The sequence below is a fragment of the Ranitomeya variabilis genome, chromosome 6, assembly GCF_051348905.1.
Source record: "Ranitomeya variabilis isolate aRanVar5 chromosome 6, aRanVar5.hap1, whole genome shotgun sequence".
NCBI lineage: Eukaryota > Metazoa > Chordata > Amphibia > Anura > Dendrobatidae > Ranitomeya > Ranitomeya variabilis.
Window position 1 is genome coordinate 130,863,695 of NC_135237.1, and position 20,157 is coordinate 130,883,851.

The following is a 20,157-nucleotide window of genomic DNA, read 5'->3' on the forward strand; positions in this document are numbered from 1 at the left end:
ATTGCATTGGAGGGTGTTGGCCCCTCCTGGGCTCCGCATTATAAGGCCGAGAAAAAAACGATGGTGGGAGCTGCCCCATAGATTAACATCGGTGTGAGTGCTATGGGATTTTTTTCTCGCATAGCACTCATCCGTATTCCTCTCTAGTGTGGCTCCTGCCTGAGGCGCTCACTCCATACTGAATAAATTGGGATATTTTGGGAATGTTTTTCCTTTGTCATCATCTGCCTGTCATTCCTCTCTGTCCATCCTGTGAGCTCCATCATTGCTCCACTTTTCCTTGGCGTTCAGTGCTGGACTGTATCCCGCCATCACACCTGCAGCTTAGCACAGTGCTGTACACATGACCCGGCCGGCTCTCACCCGGTAGATCAGCAGGCGGCGCATTGTCTGCACAGCTCCTATTCTCCCCTTGTGACAGCCGCTCACCATGTGCAGCCGCGTATTGTACCGGAGGCACTTTTATTGTTACCGGCATCTGGTATTTTCCCACGTCCTTCGTCCGCTCACCCGGACAGGACGCGGCTCCTCCGGTGACACCTCACGCGCGCTCCCGTGATGCCCGGGGGCGGGAGCAGCGCGTGATTCAGCAGCAACAGCCGGTTATTTAGTGCGGACAACGGGAACATCCGCCACCCACACAGGCGACATGGAGGCGAAGGACACGGCCGGACTGCAGCCGGGACTCGGCACCTTCTTCTACTTCGCCTACGGGAGTAATCTACTGAAAGAGCGGATCCTGCTGGACAACCCGTCCGCCTCATTCCACTCCATAGCCATGCTGCAGGTGCTGCCCGGTGTGCGCCAGGGGAACTGTGTACAGTGCTGTGTACTGAGGAGGACGGGAGCTGTGTACAGTGCTGTGTACTGAGGGGGACGGGGAGCTGTGTACAGTGCTGTATACTGAGGAGGACGGGGAGCTGTGTACTGAGGAGGAGGGAGCTGTGTACAGTGCTGTGTACTGAGGGGGATGGGGAGCCGTGTACAGTGCTGTGTACTGAGGAGGACGGGGAGCCGTGTACAGTGCTGTGTACTGAGGAGGACGGGAGCTGTGTACAGCGCTGTGTACTGAGGAGGACGGGGAGCTGTGTACTGAGGAGGAGGGAGCTGTGTACAGTGCTGTGTACTGAGGGGGACGGGGAGCTGTGTACAGTGCTGTGTACTGAGGGGGACGGGGAGCTGTGTACAGTGCTGTATACTGAGGAGGACGGGGAGCTGTGTACTGAGGAGGGGGGAGCTGTGTACTGAGGAGGAGGTAGCTGTGTACAGTGCTGTGTACTGAGGGGGACGGGGAGCTGTGTACTGAGGAGGAGGGAGCTGTGTACAGTGCTGTGTACTGAGGGGGACAGGGAGCCGTGTACAGTGCTGTGTACTGAGGGGGACGGGGAGCCGTGTACAGTGCTGTGTACTGAGGGGGACGGGGAGCCGTGTACAGTGCTGTGTACTGAGGAGGACGGGAGCTGTGTACAGCGCTGTGTACTGAGGAGGACGGGGAGCTGTGTACTGAGGAAGAGGGAGCTGTGTACAGTTCTGTGTACTGAGGGGGACGGGGAGCCGTGTACAGTGCTGTGTACTGAGGGGGACGGGGAGCCGTGTACAGTGCTGTGTACTGAGGGGGACGGGGAGCCGTGTACAGTGCTGTGTACTGAGGGGGACGGGGAGCCGTGTACAGTGCTGTGTACTGAGGGGGACGGGGAGCCGTGTACAGTGCTGTGTACTGAGGGGGACGGGGAGCCGTGTACAGTGCTGTGTACTGAGGGGGACGGGGAGCAGTGTACAGTGCTGTGTACTGAGGGGGACGGGGAGCCGTGTACAGTGCTGTGTACTGAGGGGGACGGGGAGCCGTGTACAGTGCTGTGTACTGAGGAGGACGGGGAGCCGTGTACAGTGCTGTGTACTGAGGGGGACGGGGAGCCGTGTACAGTGCTGTGTACTGAGGGGGACGGGGAGCCGTGTACAGTGCTGTGTACTGAGGGGGACGGGGAGCCGTGTACAGTGCTGTGTACTGAGGGGGACGGGGAGCCGTGTACAGTGCTGTGTACTGAGGGGGACGGGGATCCGTGAACAGTGCTGTGTACTGAGGGGGATGTGTAATCCAGCACCTTCAGTATTCTGCAGATTTAGGCCGGGGTCACACTAGAGAGAAATACGGACGAGTGAGAGGTGCAAAAACTACGCATTGGACACGGACCAATGATTGTCTATGGGGCAGCTCCCATCAGTCGTATATTTCTCAGCTGTATTTAACGGGCGTAGAAAATCGCAGCATGCTACGATTGTCAGCGTATTGCACAAAAAGTCCGCCAATGAAAGTCTATGGGGGCGAGAAAAATGCGGATTACACACGGACCATGCGTGTGACTTGCGAGAAATACGCAGCGGTGTCCTTTAGAAAAGCCGGCAATTCAGCGCGGTGTATAGTAAAATCACACTGACAGGTTAGGATAGAATAGATAAAAATAAATGTCTACACATAGAGTAGGTAGATATACAGTACAGACCAAAAGTTTGGACACACCTTCTCATCTAAGGATTTTTCTGTATTTTCATGACTATGAAAATTGTAAATTCACACTGAAGGCATCAAAACTATGAATTAACACATGTGGAATTATATACTTAACAAAAAAGTGTGAAACAACTGAAATTATGTCTTATATACTAGGTTCTTCAAAGTAGCCACCTTTTGCTTTGATGACTGCTTTGCACACTCTTGGCATTCTCTTGATGAGCTTCAAGAGGTAGTCACCGGAAATGGTTTTCACTTCACAGGTGTGCCCTGTCAGGTTTACTAAGTGGGATTTCTTGCCTTATACAGTTGTGGCCAAAAGTATTGACACCCCTGCAATTCTTTCAGATAATACTCAGTTTCTTCCTGGAAATGATTGCAAACACAAATTCTTTGGTATTATTATCTTCATTTAATTTGTCTTAAATGAAAAAACACAAAAAGAATTGTCCTAAAGCCAAATTGGATATAATTCCACACCAAACATAAAAAAAGGGGGTGGACAAAAGTGTTGGCACTGTTCGAAAAATCATGTGATGCTTCTCTAATTTGTGTAATTAACAGCACCTGTAACTTACCTGTGGCACCTAACAGGTGTTGGCAATAACTAAATCACACTTGCGGCCAGTTGACATGGATTAAAGTTGACTCAACCTCTGTCCTGTGTCCTTGTGTGTACCACATTGAGCATGGAGAAAAGAAAGAAGACCAAAGAACTGTCTGAGGACTTGAGAAACCAAACTGTGAGGAAGCATGAGCAATCTCAAGGCTACAAGTCCATCTCCAAAGACCTGAATGTTCCTGTGTCTACCGTGCACAGTGTCATCAAGAAGTTTAAAGCCCATGGCACTGTGGCTAACCTCCCTAGATGTGGACGGAAAAGAAAAATTGACAAGAGATTTCAACTCAAGATTGTGCAGATGTTGGATAAAGAACCTCGACTAACATCCACACAAGTTCAAGCTGCCCTGCAGTCCGAGGGTACAACAGTGTCAACCCGTACTATCCGTCGGCGTCTGAATGAAAAGAGACTGTATGGTAGGAGACCCAGGAAGACCCCACTTCTTACCCCGAGACATAAAAAAGCCAGGCTGGAGTTTGCCAAAACTTACACGAAAAAGCCTAAAACGTTTTGGAAGAAAGTTCTCTGGTCAGATGAGCCAAAAGTAGAGCTTTTTGGGCAAAGGCCAACAGAGTTTACAGGAGAAAAAAAGAGGCATTCAAAGAAAAGAACACGGTCCCTACAGTCAAACATGGCGGAGGTTCCCTGATGTTTTGGGGTTGCTTTCCTGCCTCTGGCACTGGACTGCTTGACCGTGTGCATGGCATTATGAAGTCTGAAGACTACCAACAAATTTTGCAGCATAATGTAGGGCCCAGTGTGAGAAAGCTGGGTCTCCCTCAGAGGTCATGGGTCTTCCAGCAGGACAATGACCCAAAACACACTTCAAAAAGCACTAGAAAATGGTTTGAGAGAAAGCACTGGAGGCTTCTAAGGTGGCCAGCAATGAGTCCAGACCTGAATCCCATAGAACACCTGTGGAGAGATCTAAAAATGGCAGTTTGGAGAAGGCACCCTTCAAATATCAGGGACCTGGAGCAGTTTGCCAAAGAAGAATGGTCTAAAATTCCAGCAGAGCATTGTAAGAAACTCATTGATGGTTACCAGAAGCGGTTGGTCGCAGTTATTTTGGCTAAAGTTTGTGAAATTTAGCTTTTAATAATAATATTTTAAAACCTTTTGGACAAAAACGACAAGACAGACATAAATTGATAATACTAATAAATGCACCCAGACTATATGTCTATTTCTCCTAGGTGTATCCGAAATTACTCAAAAGCATTACAAGGTCAAACCACGCTCATAAACGCTTGCAATTTGATCAACAATAAAGCATTGACCTTTGGCCTAATGCAGCTATGTATTCTCAAAAGTCAGCGCAATTTAGATGTGATGAATACCTATCGCAGTTGGTTTGCGATACACTTTGGTGTTGAGCATACCCTCTGCGTTCTTTTGGATCAGCAAGTCCAGGAAAGTGTTATGGACCTGGTGGTTAGGTGCACCAGGAATGACCTGATAGTTAAACACGGAATCAGGATGAGCTCTGGGGAAATGGGAACTCTGCTGACCGCAAACCCTACTCCTATCAACACAACTAGAAACAGCCGTGGAGCGTACCTGACTCTGCCTAGACGCCTCTTCACAGCCTAAGAGCTAGCTACCCCTAAAGAAAGGAAACAAAGCCTTACTTGCCTCAGAGAAATTTCCCCAATGGTAAAAGCAGCCCCCCACAAGTATTGACTGTGAGATAAGAGGAATTCACAAACACAGGATGAAATAGGTTTTAGCAAAGAGAGGCCAGTCTAACTAAACAGATTGAGGATAGAAAAGGGATCTTTGCGGTCAACACGAAAAGCTACAAAAAACACGCAGAGTGTGCAAAAAATACCCCCGCACCGACTCACGATGCGGTGGTGCCACTCTGCACCCCCAGAGCTTCCAGCTAGCCAGGTAGTTTCATGATAGCAAGCTGGACTAGAACTTAGCAAGAAAAACCATATGTAACAAATGAACAAGCAGGAACTTAGCTTGTGCTGGAGTAGACAGGTCCTCAGAAAGATCCAGGAGAGATCTGAACCAGTACTAGAACACTGACAGCTGGCATGGAGTAACGATCTGAGTGGAGTTAAATAGAGAATCCAGCTTAGCCCTAAACGAGGGCAGCTGGAGAAGGAATCTCAGAACCAGCAGCTCCACTCACAGCCACCAGAGGGAGTCCACGGACAGAACTCACCGAAGTACCATTCATGACCACAGGAGGGAGTTCGAGAACGGAATTCACAACAGGAAAGCTAATTCGGTCACATGATATTCAAAAGTGAAGAATAGACTTAGGGGGTTGTTATTCAGTTTTGGTACAAAGTTCTTCAAGCTTGATGCATCGCCATTCCATATTACCAGGACATCGTCAATATAACGTGTCCACATTGTGATTTTGGCGGCATCTTCTACAAAATCTTCCCCAAAGACACAGTTCTCCTCCCACCAGCCCAGGAGCAAGTTCGCATGCGAGGGCGCACAAGGGCTGCCCATCGCGGTGCCCCTGAGCTGGTGGTAGAAAGAACCGTCAAACGTGAAAAAATTGGTTGTCAGACAGAAATTTAACAAATTCACAACAAATTGGTTGTGTAGATTAAATTGACAACCCCTCGTATTTAAAAAGGACTCAACCGCTTTCAATCCATCATAGTGATTAATGGAGGAATGGAGGGCTTCCACGTCTATACTGCATAAGAGGGAATCCGTTTCCACTTGTACTCCCTCTATTCTTCTCAATACGTCAGTTGAGTCCTTTACAAAAGAATTGAGTGACATAACAAAGGGTTTCAAAATTTCATCAATATAGATTCCTGCATGGTGCCCAATGCTACCAATCCCAGAGACTATTGGCCTACCCTTCAAGGGGGTTAACCCCTTATGGATCTTGGGTAGGCAATAGAAAGTCACCAGGATTGGATTAGCAGGAAACATGAAGTCATACTCATTTTTGTTAATAACAGAGTCACTCAAACCTTTATCCAAAATTAATTTAAGCTGTTTCACGAAATCTGATAGGGGATTTGACATTAATTTGCCATAATTCTTTCCATCCTTCAAGATGTTATAGCACATCTCTTGATATACCAGATGGTCCATCACCACAACATTGCCCCCTTTATCAGAGGGCTTTACTTACATCTCCCTCCCCCAAACTGGCACTTATTTATTTAATGTTCCTCCCCTGATGATTTGAGAGAATGAAACGCGTTGGGAGGCCACGGGGATTAAAATTTTGATGCGCCAACATCCCAATGGTGGGTCTTTAAGTATACGGGAGCTGAATTATACCAGTTTCCCCACATTTCCCTTGGGATCGACTCAAGGCATCTATGTGGAACGGTCTATGAGAAACCAGGTGAAATCAACGCACACTATCTCGGTGAGACTGTTCCATATTTCAGCAATTACCCTTTATATTTATGGCTGTCATGTATTATGTGATAGGTATTCATCACATCTAAATTGCGCTGACTTTTGTGAATACAGAGGGATAGCTGCATGAGGCCAAAGTTCAATGCTTTATTGTTGCTCAAATTGCAAGCGTTTATGAGCGTGGTTTGACCTTGTAATGCTTTTGAGTAATTTCGGATACACCTAGGAGAAATAGACATATGGTCTGGGTGCATTTATTAGTATTATCAATTTATGTCTGTCTTGTCGTTTTTGTCCAAAAGGTTTTAAAATATTATTATTAAAAGCTAAATTTTACTTAGTTTGGTACCATATCTACCTTGCTGCTTATCAAATTTTTGGATTGGTAGAAATTTTTCTCTATTTAAAGGTTGTGAAACCAAGTATTGGGCTGAGGGTGCCAATACTTTTGTCTGGCCCATTTTTGGAGTTGTGTGAAATGATCAGTTTTGCTTCATTCTCTTTTGTGTTTTTTCATTTAAGACAAATTAAATGAAGATAATAATACCAAAGAATTTGTGATTGCAATCATTTTCAGGAAGAAACTGAGTATTATCTCACAGAATTGCAGGGGTGTCAATACTTTTGGCCACAACTGTAAATGGGGTTGGGACCATCAGTTATGTTGTGCAGTAGTCTGGTGGATACACAGCTGATAGTCCTACTAAATAGACTGTTAGAATTTGTATTATGAATAGCTGCTAGGAAACCACTGCTAAGGACAGGCAACAAGCAGAAGAGACTTGTTTGGGCTAAAGAACACAAGGAATGGACATTAGACCAGTGGAAATCTGTGCTTTGGTCTGATGAGCCCAAATATGAGATCTTGGGTTCCAACCACCGTGTCTTTGTGCGACGCAGAAAAAGTGAACGGATGGACTCTACATGCCTGGTTCCCACCGTGAAGCATGGAGGAGGAGGTGTGGGGGTGCTATACTGGTGACACTGTTGGAGATTTATTCAAAACTAGCTGTACTACCCGGCTTCGCCCGGGGTAATAACTGCTGTTAGCAAAATAGAATGTGTTAACAAAAATTTATTCTGCACAAAAAAACACAAAACAAATAGATAGAAATGTAATTATTAAAAGGCAAAAACTAAGCTAATAGAAGCATTTTACAACATATATTTCAACACCAGAGATATTCCACACAGATTTAACTAAATTGTCCAAGTAATGTGAAGTAATCGTCTACTACTTATTCGAGAGCCTTTTGATAAACGACATTCTTAGTTTTTCCTTCAGGTGCAAAGACAAACAGATTTTTTGGCTGTTCCAACTCTTGAACAGGCCACATAAAGTTGACCATGAGAAAAGCATGGAGATTGTAAATCTAAGCTAGCTGAAGAGCCCGGCGTTGCCTGGGCATAGTAAATATCTGTGGTTAGTTATAGCACCTCACTTCTCTTATTTTCCCATCACGCCTCTCATTTTCTCCCTCACACCTCTCATTTTCCCCCTCACTCCTCTTATTTTCCCCCTCACTCCTCTCATTCCCCCCTAACACTTGTCATTTCGACCTCACATCTCTCATTTTCCGATCACTCCACTATTTTCCCTCACTCTCATTTTGCACTCACCTTTTCATTTTCACCTCACACCTCTCATTTTCACCTCAGTATATACATGTTTGTCATCTCCCTTATATATAGTATACACCTGTATGTCATCTCCTGTATATAGTATATACCTGTATGTCATCTCCCTTGTATATAGTATATACCTGCTGTGTGTCATCTCCCCTGTATATAGTATATACCTGTATGTCATCTCCTCCTATATATAGTATATACCTGTATGTAATCTCCTCCTGTATATAGTATATATCTGTGTGTCATCTCCTCCTGCATATAGTATATACCTGTGTGTCATCTCTCCTGTATATAGTATATATCTGTGTGTCATCTCCCCTGTAAATAGTATATACCTGTGTGTCATCTCCTGTATATAGTATATATCTGTATGTCATCTCCTCCTGTATTAGACCTCGTTCACACGTTATTTGGTCAGTATTTTTACCTCAGTATTTGTAAGCTAAATTGGCAGCCTGATAAATCCCCAGCCAACAGTAAGCCCACCCCCTGGCAGTATATATTAGCTCACACATACACATAATAGACTGGTCATGTGACTGACAGCTGCCGGATTCCTATATGGTACATTTGTTGCTCTTGTAGTTTGTCAGCTTATTAATCAGATTTTAATTTTGAAGGATAATACCAGACTTGTGTGTGTTTTAGGGCGAGTTTCGTGTGTCAAGTTGTGTGTGTTGAGTTGCGTGTGGCGACATGCGTGTAGCAACTTTTTGTGTGTCGAGTTGCATGTGACAGGTTAGTGTAGCAAGTTGTGTGCAGCAAGTTCTGCGCATGGCGAGTTTTATGTGTGGTGCCTTTTGAGTATGTGCAAGTTTTGTGTGAGGCAACTTTTGTGCATGTGGCAATTTTTCCGCATGTGCAAGTTTTGCGTGTGGCGAGTTTTCCATGAGGTGAGTTTTGCATGTGTGGCGAGTTTTGCATGTGGAGAGTTTTGCGCGTGGCGCGTTTTGAGCGGCGACTTTTGTGTTTCGACTTTTATGTGGCGAGGTTGGTGTATGTGTGGTGAAATGTGCGCTGAGGGTGGTATATGTGTTCGAGCACGTGGTAGTGTGTGGCGCATTTTGTGTGTGTGTTCATATCCCCGTGGTGGTGTGGTGATTATCCCATGTCGGGGCCCCACCTTAGCAACTGTGCAGTATATACTCTTTGGCGCCATCGCTCTCATTCTTTAAGTCCCCATTGTTCACATCTGGCAGCTCTTAATTTGCCTCCAACACTTTTCCTTTCATTTTTTCCCCATTATGTAGATAGGGGCAAAATTGTGTGTTGAATTGGAAAGCGCAGGGTTAAAATTTCACCTTACAACATAGCCTATGATGCTCTCGGGGTCCAGACGTGTGACTGTGCAAAATTTTGTGGCTGTAGCTGCGACGGTTCAGATGCCAATCCCGGACATACACACATTCACACATACACACATTCAGCTTTATATATTAGATTGAATGCATACTGAACCAGCATGGCTACCACAGCATCTTGCAGTGGCATGCTATTCCAGCCGGTTTGCGTTTAGTTGGACCATCTATTTTTCAACAGGACAATGACCCCAAACACGCCTCCAGGCTGTGTAAGGGCTATTTGACCAAGAAGGAGAGTGATGGGGTGCTACGCCAGATGACCTGGCCTCCAGTCACCAGACCTGAACCCAATCGAGATGGTTTGGGGTGAGCTGGACCGCAGAGTGAAGGCAAAAGGGCCAACGAGTGCTAAGCATCTCTGGGAACTCCTTCAAGATTGTTGGAAGACCATTCCCGGTGACTACCTCTTGAAGCTCATCAAGAGAATGCCAAGAGTGTGCAAAGCAGTCATCAAAGCAAAAGGTGGCTACTTTGAAGAACCTAGAATATAAGACAATTTCAGTTGTTTCACACTTTTTTGTTAAGTATATAATTCCACATGTGTTAATTCATAGTTTTGATGCCTTCAATGTGAATTTACAATTTTCATAGTCATGAAAATACAGAAAAATCTTTAAATGAGGCGTGTCCAAACTTTTGGTCTGTACTATATATATTTTCTACGTAGATAATTGATATGTTGCAGATTTGCCGCAGATTTTACCCTCCGAATTGCAATACATGAAATGAACAGTTAGAGCCAGCAGCTTTAATTGATTGCTGTGGGTCAGTTTCCATTGTGGATTTTTTTTTTTTCAGTTAACTGATTCGATTAGTTAATTTTCAGTTATTAGTTTTTCTATTTTCTTTCTCTCAATATTAGTTTCCCAGTTACCCAGAATTCCTATTTCCTTATTTTAGGGATTTATTATCCCTTTTCTGCCACTTGTGCCCACCTATAATTCTTGGATGCAGTCAGATTAGTTTTTTGAGTGGGATACAACCCATTGTATGGGCAGTGGATAGCCTTGGAGCTTGGTACACACCATTTATTGATAATTTATTGGAACAATGTGATTTTGATATAAAACATAATCATAATGACTAGAAAATATAAGTGGGCATGTAACTTGGAACTAGCTGGCGATTTTTGTTACATGGGAGAAATATCCCAAGAGATGCACTCACTCATACAATGTGTATGACATTATGATGTACAGTAATTACATCAAAGTTGTTTCTGGCTACAAGTCTGTGACCCAATTCCATTGACGGGTTGTGACTATTACCATTTAATTGCAGAATCTTAATTTTGTGATTAATAGTTTACCGCCCTACATTATACTTTGTCATGAGCAAGAAATTCTTACATTCACAACTTTTGTTTATTTTACAGTCACTAAACAAGGAATTCACATTGTCATCCATATTTGTAGCAGAATTGGTTTAGGTTCAAGAATGGGCTGATTAGGTCCCCTATCCATCCCAAACTACCACCATAAGTAGAACCAGGGGCAGATAAAGAGTAGACAGTGCCCTTGGAAGTTTAGAAGGCGCGGGCCACAAATCCCATCACGTTTTAAAAGAAACAAAGTTTAAAAAAAGTGCTCTGGTGCACATCTGTAGATGCAAAATGAGAGACAGCGGTACACACTTTTTTCCTTATGTACAGCACTATACGTAACGCAATATATTATAGAGCAGGGTTGGGCACTTAATTTTGAGGGGCCACATGACAGATCGAGACTGTTGTGAAGGCTGAACTAATAGGCTGAAATTATATTATTTCTTATTCATTAGCTTAATATAACAGTAGAACTACCGTATATACTCGAGTATAAGCTGTCCCCCCTAATTTTGACACAAAAAACTGGGAAAACTTAAGAAGTTGTCCACTACTATAACTTTTTTTTTTTCTTTTTTTTTCATAAATCTTGCTATTATGTGCCACTAAGAACATCTACTGTGTTTATTTTAGCAATATTACCTTTTATCATGCTGTAGCAGCACATCTTTAGTGCTGGATCCAGTTCTCATGGGGTTAATCGACAACTTCCTTTCTCTTGACTTATTGTGCTCTAAGGCCGGCCTCACACTCAGCGTAGGTAAATACGGTCCGTTTTTTACGGCCGTAATACGCAGAAAAGTCCCCAAAATAGTGATCCGTATGTCATCCGTAGGCAGGGTGTGTCAGCGTATTTTGCGCATGGCATCCTCCGTATGTAATCCGTATGGCATCCGTACTGCGATATTTTCTCGCAGGCTTGCAAAACCGACATCTAATGGATTTGTGTGCTCAAATGTTAGTTAAAACATATATACAGTGTGTGTGTGTATGTATGTATGTATATGTGTGTGTATATATATATATATATATATATATATATATATATATATATATATATATATATGTATGTGTGTATGTGTATATATATATATATATATATATATATATATATATATATATATATATATATATATATATATATATATATATATATATAGTTAAGTCCATATATATTTGGACAGAGAGAACATTTTTCTAATTTTGGTTATAGACATTACCACAATGAGTTTTAAACAAAACAATTCAGATGCAGTTGAAGTTCAGACTTTCAGCTTTGATTTGAGGGTATCCACATTAAAATTGGATGAAGGGTTTAGGAGTTTCAGCTCCTTAACCTGTGCCACCCTGTTTTTAAAGGGACCAAATGTAATTGGACAGATGAAATAATTTTAAATAAAATGTTCATTTCTAGTACTTGGTTGAAAACCCTTTGTTGGCAATGACTGCCTGAAGTCTTGAACTCATGGACATCACCAGACGCTGTGTTTCCTCCTTTTTGATGCTCTGCCAGGCCTTGACTGCGGTGGTTTTCAGTTGCTGTTTGTTTGTGGGCCTTTCTGTCTGAAGTTTAGTCTTTAACAAGTGAAATGCATGCTCAATTGGGTTGAGATCAGGTGACTGACTTGGCCATTCTAGAATATTCCACTTCTTTGCTTTAATAAACTCCTGGGTTGCTTTGGCTTTATGTTTTGTGTCATTGTCCATCTGTAGTATGAAACAACGACCAATCAGTTTGGCTGCATTTGGCTGGATCTGAGCACACAGTATGGCTCTGAATACCTCAGAATTCATTTGGCTGCTTCTGTCTTGTGTCACATCATCAATAAACACTAGTGACCCAGTACCACTGGCAGCCATGCATGCCCAAGCCATCACACTGCCTCCGCTGTGTTTTACAGATGATGTGGTATGCTTTGGATCATGAGCTGTACCACCCCTTCGCCATACTTTTCCCTTTCCATCATTCTGGTACAAGTTGATCTTGGTTTCATCTCTCCCAAGAATGTTCTTCCAGAACTGTGCTGGCTTCTTAAGATGTTATTTAGCTAAGTCCAGTCTAGCCTTTTTATTCTTGATGCTTATGAGTGGCTTGCACCGTGCAGTGAACCCTCTGTAGTTACTTTCATGCAATCTTCTCTTTATGGTAGATTTGGATATTGATAAGCCTACCTCCCGGAGAGTGTTGTTCACTTGGTTGGCTGTTGTGAAGGGGTTTCTCTTCACCATGGAGATTATTCTGCGATCATCCACCACTGTTGTCTTCCGTGGGCGCCCAGGTCTTTTTGCATTGATGAGTTCACCAGTGCTTTCTTTCTTTCTCAGGATGTACCAAACTGTAGATTTTGCCACTCCTAATATTGTAGCAATTTCTCGGATGGGTTTTTTCTGTTTTCACCACTTAAGGATGGCTTGTTTCACCTGCATGGAGAGCTCCTTTGACCGCATGTTTACTTCACAGCAAAGCCTTCCAAATGTCAGCACCACACCTCAAATCAACTCCAGGCCTTTTATCTGCTTAATTGAGAATGACATAACGAAGGGATTGCCCACACCTGTCCATGAAATAGCCTTGGAGTCAATTGTCCAATTACTTTTGGTCCCTTTAAAAACAGGGTGGCACATGTTAAGGAGCTGAAACTCCTAAACCCTTCATCCAATTTTAATGTGGATACCCTCAAATGAAAGCTGAAAGTCTGAACTTCAACTGCATCTGAATTGTTTTGTTTAAAATTCATTGTGGTAATGTCTATAACCAAAATTAGAAAATTGCTGTCTCTGTCCAAATATATGGACTTAACTGTAATATATATATATATATATATATATATATATATATATATATATATATATATATATATATATATATATATATATATATATATATATATTCTGTATTTATATTTAATTCAGCGCGATATATGTGAAAAGCCGGTAATTCAATTGCCGGCTTTTCATTTCTCCTTCCCAAACCCGACATATGAGACATGGTTTACATACAGTAAACCATCTCATATCCCTTTTTTTTTGCATATTCCACACTACTAATGTTAGTAGTGTGTATGTGCAAAATTTGGGCGCTGTAGCTTGTAAAATAAAGGGTTACATCGCGGAAAAAATTGGCGTGGACTCCCGCTCAATTTTCTCCGCCAGAGTGGTAAAGCCAGTGACTGAGGGCAGATATTAATAGCCTAGAGAGGGTCCATGGTTATTGGCCCCCCCTGGCTACAAACATCTGCCCCCAGCCACCCCAGAAAAGGCACATCTGGAAGATGCGCCTTTTCTGGCGCTTGGCCACTCTCTTCCCACTCCCGTGTAGCGGTGGGATATGGGGTAATGAAGGGTTAACCCCTTAAGCCCCGAGGGTGGTTTGCACGTTAATGACCGGGCCAATTTTTACAATTCTGACCACTGTCCCTTTATGAGGTTATAACTCTGGAACGCTTCAACGGATCTTGGCGATTCTGACATTGTTTTCTCGTGACATATTGTACTTCATGTTAGTGGTAAAATTTCTTCGATATAACTTGCGTTTATTTGTGAAAAAAACGAATATTTGGCGAAAATTTCGCAATTTTCCAACTTTGAATTTTTATGCCCTTAACTCACAGACATATGTCACACAAAATACTTAATAAATAACATTTCCCACATGTCTACTTTACATCAGCACAATTTTGGAACCAAAATTTTTTTTTGTGACGGAGTTATAAGGGTTAAAAGTTGACCAGCAATTTCTCATTTTTACAACACCATTTTTTTTTAGGGACCACATCTCATTTGAAGTCATTTTGACGGGTCTATATGATAGAAAATACCCAAGTGTGACACCATTCTAAAAACTGCACCCCTCAAGGTACTCAAAACCACTTTCAAGAAGTTTATTAACCCTTCAGGTGTTTCACAGGAATTTTTGGAATGTTTAAATAAAAATGAACATTTAACTTTTTTTTCACACAAAATTTATTTCAGCTCCAATTTGTTTTATTTTACCAAGGGTAACAGGAGAAAATAGACCCCAAAAGTTGTTGTACAATTTGTCCTGAGTACGCTGATACCCCATATGTGGGGGTAAACCACAGTTTGGGCGCATGGCAGAGCTTGGAAGCAAAGGAGCGCCATTTGACTTTTCAATGCAAAATTGACTGGAATTGAGATGGGACGCCATGTTGCATTTAGAGAGCCCTTGATGTGCCTAAACATTGAAACCCCTAACAAGTGACACCATTTTGGAAAGTAGACCCCCTAAGGAACTTATCTAGATGTGTGGTGAGCACTTTGACCCAACAAGTGCTTTACAGAAGTTTATAATGCAGAGCCGTAAAAATAAAAAATCATATTTTTTCACAAAAATGATCTTTTCACCCCCAATTTTTTATTTTCCCAAGGGTAAGAGAAGAAATTGGACCCCAAAAATTGTTGTGCAATTTGTCCTGAGTACACTGATACCCCATATGTGGGTGTAAACCATTGTTTGGGCGCAGGGCAGAGCTCAGAAGGGAAGGAGCGCCATTTGACTTTTCAATTCAAAATTGACTGGAATTGAGATGGGACGCCATGTTGCGTTTGGAGAGCCCCTAATGTGCCTAAACATTGAAACCCCCCACGAGTGACACCATTTTGGAAAGTAGACCCCTTAAGGAACTTATCTAGATGTGTGTTGAGCACTTTGACCCAACAAGTGCTTCACAGAAGTTTATAATGCAGAGCCGTAAAAATAAAAAATCATATTTTTTCACAAAAAATGATCTTTTCACCCCCATTTTTTTATTTCCCCAAGGGTAAGAGAAGAAATTAGACCACAAAAGTTGTTGTGAAATTTGTCCTGAGTACGACGATACCCCATATGTGGGTGTAAACCATTGTTTGGGCGCATAGCAGAGCTCAGAAGGGAAGAAGCGCTATTTTACTTTTCAATGCAAAATTGACTGGAATTAAGATGGGATGCCATGTTGCGTTTGGAGAGCCCCTGATGTGCCTAAACATTAAACCCCCCCACAAGTGACACCATTTTGGAAAGTAGACCCCCTAAGGAACTTATCTAGATGTGTTTTGAGAGCTTTGAACCCCCAAGTGTTTCACTACAGTTTATAACGCAGAGCCGTGAAAATAAAAATTATTTTTTTTTTTCACAAAAATGATTTTTTAGCCCCCAGTTTTGTATTTTCACAAGGGTATCAGGATAAATTGGACCCCAAAAGTTGTTGTCCAATTTGTCTGGAGTACGCTGATACCCCATTTGTGGGGAGGGACCACTGTTTGGGCGCATGACAGAGCTCGGAAGGGAAGGAGCGCCATTTGGAATGCAGACTTAAATGGATTGGTCTGCAGGCGTCACGTTGCATTTGCAGAGCCCCTGATGTACCCAAACAGTACAAACCCCCCACAAGTGACCCCATATTGGAAACTAGACCCCCCAAGGAACTTATCTAGATGTGTTGTGAGAACTTTGAACCCCCAAGTGTTTCACTACAGTTTATAACGCAGAGCCGTGAAAATAATTTTTTTTTTTTTTTTCACAAAAATGAAATTTAGCCCCCAGTTTTGTATTTTCACAAGGGTATCAGGATAAATTGGACCCTAAAAGTTGTTGTCCAATTTGTCCTGAGTACGCTGATACCCCCTATGTGGGGGGGAACCACTGTTTGGGCGCATGACAGAGCTCGGAAGGGAAGGAGCGCCATTTGGAATTCAGACTTAAATGGATTGGTCTGCAGGCGTCACGTTGCATTTGCAGAGCCCCTGATGTACCCAAATAGTACAAACCCCCCACAAGTGACCCCATATTGGAAACTAGACCTCCCAAGGAACTTATCTAGATGTGTTGTGAGAACTTTGAACCCCCAAGTGTTTCACTACAGTTTACAACGCAGAGCCGTGAAAATAAAACATATTTTTTTTCCCACAAAAATGATTTTTAGCCCCCCAAATTTTTATTTTCCCAAAGATAACAAGAGAACTTGGACCCCAGAAGTTGTTGTTCAATTTGTCCCTAGTACGCTGATACCCCATATGTTGGGGTAAACCCCTTTTTGGACGCACGGGAGAGCTCGGAAGGGAAGGAGCACTGTTTTACTTTTTCAACGCAGAATTGGCTGGAATTGAGATTGGACGCCATGTCGCGTTTGGAGAGCCCCTGATGTGCCTGAACAGTGGAAACTCCCCAATTCTACCTGAAACCCTACCCCTAACCGTTTACTGAACATTTTCTGACAGTCATAAGTGCCACGTATATAAGTGCCACGTATATAAGTGCCACGTATATAAGTGCCACGTATATAAGTGCCACGTATATAAGTGCCACGTATATAAGTGCCACGTATATAAGTGCCACGTATATAAGTGCCACGTATATAAGTGCCACGTATATAAGTGCCACAATATTTCAGTGCCACAATATTTCAGTGCCACGTATTTCAGTGCCACGTATTTCAGTGCCACGTATTTCAGTGCCACGTATTTCAGGCACTGAAAAATACGTGGCACGTAAATACTTCAGTGCCACGATATTTCAGTGCCACGTATTTCAGTGCCACGTATTTCAGGCACTGAAAAATACGTGGCATGTAAATACGTGGCACTTAAATACGTGGCACTTAAATACGTGGCACTTAAATACGTGGCACTTAAATACGTGGCCACTGAAATATCGTGGCACTTATATACGTATATACGTATATAAACGTATATTTCAGTGCCACGTATTTCAGTGCCACGTATTTCAGGTTAGGGGTAGGGTTAGGGTTTTTTGTTTTTTTTCTTGTTTTCTTGTGTTTTTCTATAAAAACGCATGCGTTTTACCGCGTTTACATGCATTTTTTCACACATGCGGTTTTTTTAAAAAACGCATGCAGATAAAAACGCAAGTGTGAAACCAGACTAAAAGACGCTTTTTATAGCAAAAAAGTTTTTGCGTCTCCACATTTTGAGACCTATAATTTTTCCACATTTTGGTCCACAGAGTCATGTGAGGTCTTGTTTTTTGCGGGACGAGTTGACGTTTTTATTGGTAACATTTTCGGACACGTGACCATTTTTTATCACTTTTTATTCCGATTTTTGTGAGGCAGAATAACCAAAAACCAGCTATTCATGAATTTCTTTTGGGAGAGGCGTTTATAGCGTTCTGCGCTTGGTAAAATTGATAAAGCAGTTTTACACTGTGTTCCAAATTATTATGCAAATAATATTTCCTCATATTTTCTCTAAATTATCTATCTGAATTTCAGTCATTGTTATTTTCCAGTCATCTACTATTCTAGTATAATTGCCATGTTTTGGAACAAACTGCCTATGAAAATAGTATCTTTTAAAAAAAAATAAACACTCAAAATGCATGTTCCAAATTATTATGCACAGCAGAGTTTTCAACCTTTTTTTTATTATTTTGAACAAAAAGATGGTCAATTGTGAAGTTATAAGCATTATCAGCTTATTACAAAATGAAATCAAACAGTTTTCAAGTGAAAACTATTCTATGTGATGTTACATTAGCACATAGGACCCCTTGTTCGAAAGAAGCTTCTGAACTCTCTCGTCCATTGAATTTGTCAGTTTTTGGATGGTTTCTGCTTCAATTGTTTTGCATGTGGACAGAATACCCTCCCAGAGCTGTTGCTTAGATGTGAACTGCCTCCCGCCATCATAGACACTCCTTTTGATGATGCTCCAGAGGTTCTCAATGGGGTTGAGGTCAGGGGAAGATGGTGGCCACACCATAAGTTTGTCCTCTTTTATGCCCATAGCAGCCAGAGATGCAGATGTGTTTTTTGCAGCATGAGACGGTGCATTATCATGCATGAAAATGATCTTGCTGCGGAAAGCACAGTTCTTCCTCTTGAACCATGGCAGGAAGTGTTTTTAGAAACTCCACATAGATTATGGAGTTCATCTTTACCCCTTCAGGGATCATAAAGGGGCCGACAATCTCTCTCCCCATGATTCCAGCCCAAAACATTACTCCACCTCTTCCTTGTTGGCACCTTAGCCGTGTTTTCATGGGGTGTCCATCAACCAGCCATTCTCCACTCCATCCATCTGGACCATCGAGCGTTGCATGGCACTCATCGGTGAACAAAACAGTTTGGAAGTCAGTCTTCATGTATCGTTTGGTCCACTGGAGCCGTTTCTGCTTGTGTGCAGTGGATAGAGTGGTCGACAGGATGGCTTACGCACCTCTGAAGGACCCTGCATCTTGTTGTTCTGGGGACGTTGGAGGCACTAGCAGCTTCAAAAACTTGTCTGCTGCTATGACAAGACATTTTTGCAGCTGCTCTTTTAACCTTACGCAATTGCTTGTTGGAAAGAGTCCTCAATTTTTCCTTATCAGCACGCACACGTGTGTGCTGGGAATCAGCTACATACTTCTTGATTGTGCGATGATCACGATAAAGTGTCTTGGCAATGTTGGTTGTAGTCATGCCTTGACCTAAATACTCCACAATTTGTTGCTTCTCAGCAGCCGACACATCCTTTTTCTTTCCCATTTTGGCAAAAAATGTAGGCTGCTTAATAATGTGGAACAGCCTTCTTAAGTAGTCTTGCCTTTATTTGGACACACCTGCCAAACTAATTTGCACAGGTATCTGCAATTGCTTTCAGTTATATAAAGAGCCCTGACACACATCACCATCAATGAGTTTAAATGACAAACAAAAAAATTCTAACCTTATCACTCCTAAACTCTATGTGCATAATAATTTGGAACACAGTGTATTCGTCGGGTCAGTACGATTACAGCGATACCTCATTTATATCATTTTTTTATGTTTTGACGCTTTTATACGATAAAAACTATTTTATAGAAAAAATAATTATTTTGGCATCGCTTTATTCTGAGGACTATAACTTTTTTATTTTTTTGCTGATGATGCTGTATGGCGGCTCGTTTTTTGCGGGACAAGATGACGTTTTCAGCGGTAACATGGTTATTTATATCCGTCTTTTTGATCGCGTGTTATTCCACTTTTTGTTCGGCGGTATGGTAATAAAGCGTTGTTTTTTGCCTCGTGTTTTTTTTTTTTTTTCTTACGGTGTTTACTGAAGGGGTTAACTAGTGGGCCAGTTTTATAGGTTGGGTCGTTACGGACGCGGCGATACTAAATATGTGTACTTTTATTGTTTTTGTTTGTTTTTTTTAGATAAAGAAATGTATTTATGGGAATAATATTTTTTTTTTATTATTATTTATTTAGGAATTATTATTATTTTTTTTTTACACATGTGGAAATTTTTTTTTTTACTTTGTCCCAGGGGGGGACATCACAGATCGCAGATCTGATAGTGTGCACAGCACTCTATCAGATCTGCGATCATACTTTCATCGGAGCAGGCTGCAGCTTTCATCTGCAGCCTG

General features: G+C 42.3%; 1 protein-coding gene across 1 annotated transcript in view; it reads left to right on the forward strand.

Annotated features, from left to right (window-relative positions):
• Positions 1 to 545: 545 nt before the first annotated feature.
• The window catches only part of GGCT (gamma-glutamylcyclotransferase), a 53,298-nt gene continuing 33,686 nt past the window's right edge, over positions 546 to 20,157 (forward strand). The window contains exon 1 of the mRNA XM_077268998.1: positions 546 to 787. Within this exon, the coding sequence (XP_077125113.1) occupies positions 650 to 787 (138 nt within the window). The 5' untranslated portion in view covers positions 546 to 649. The remainder of the gene's footprint in view (positions 788 to 20,157) is intronic.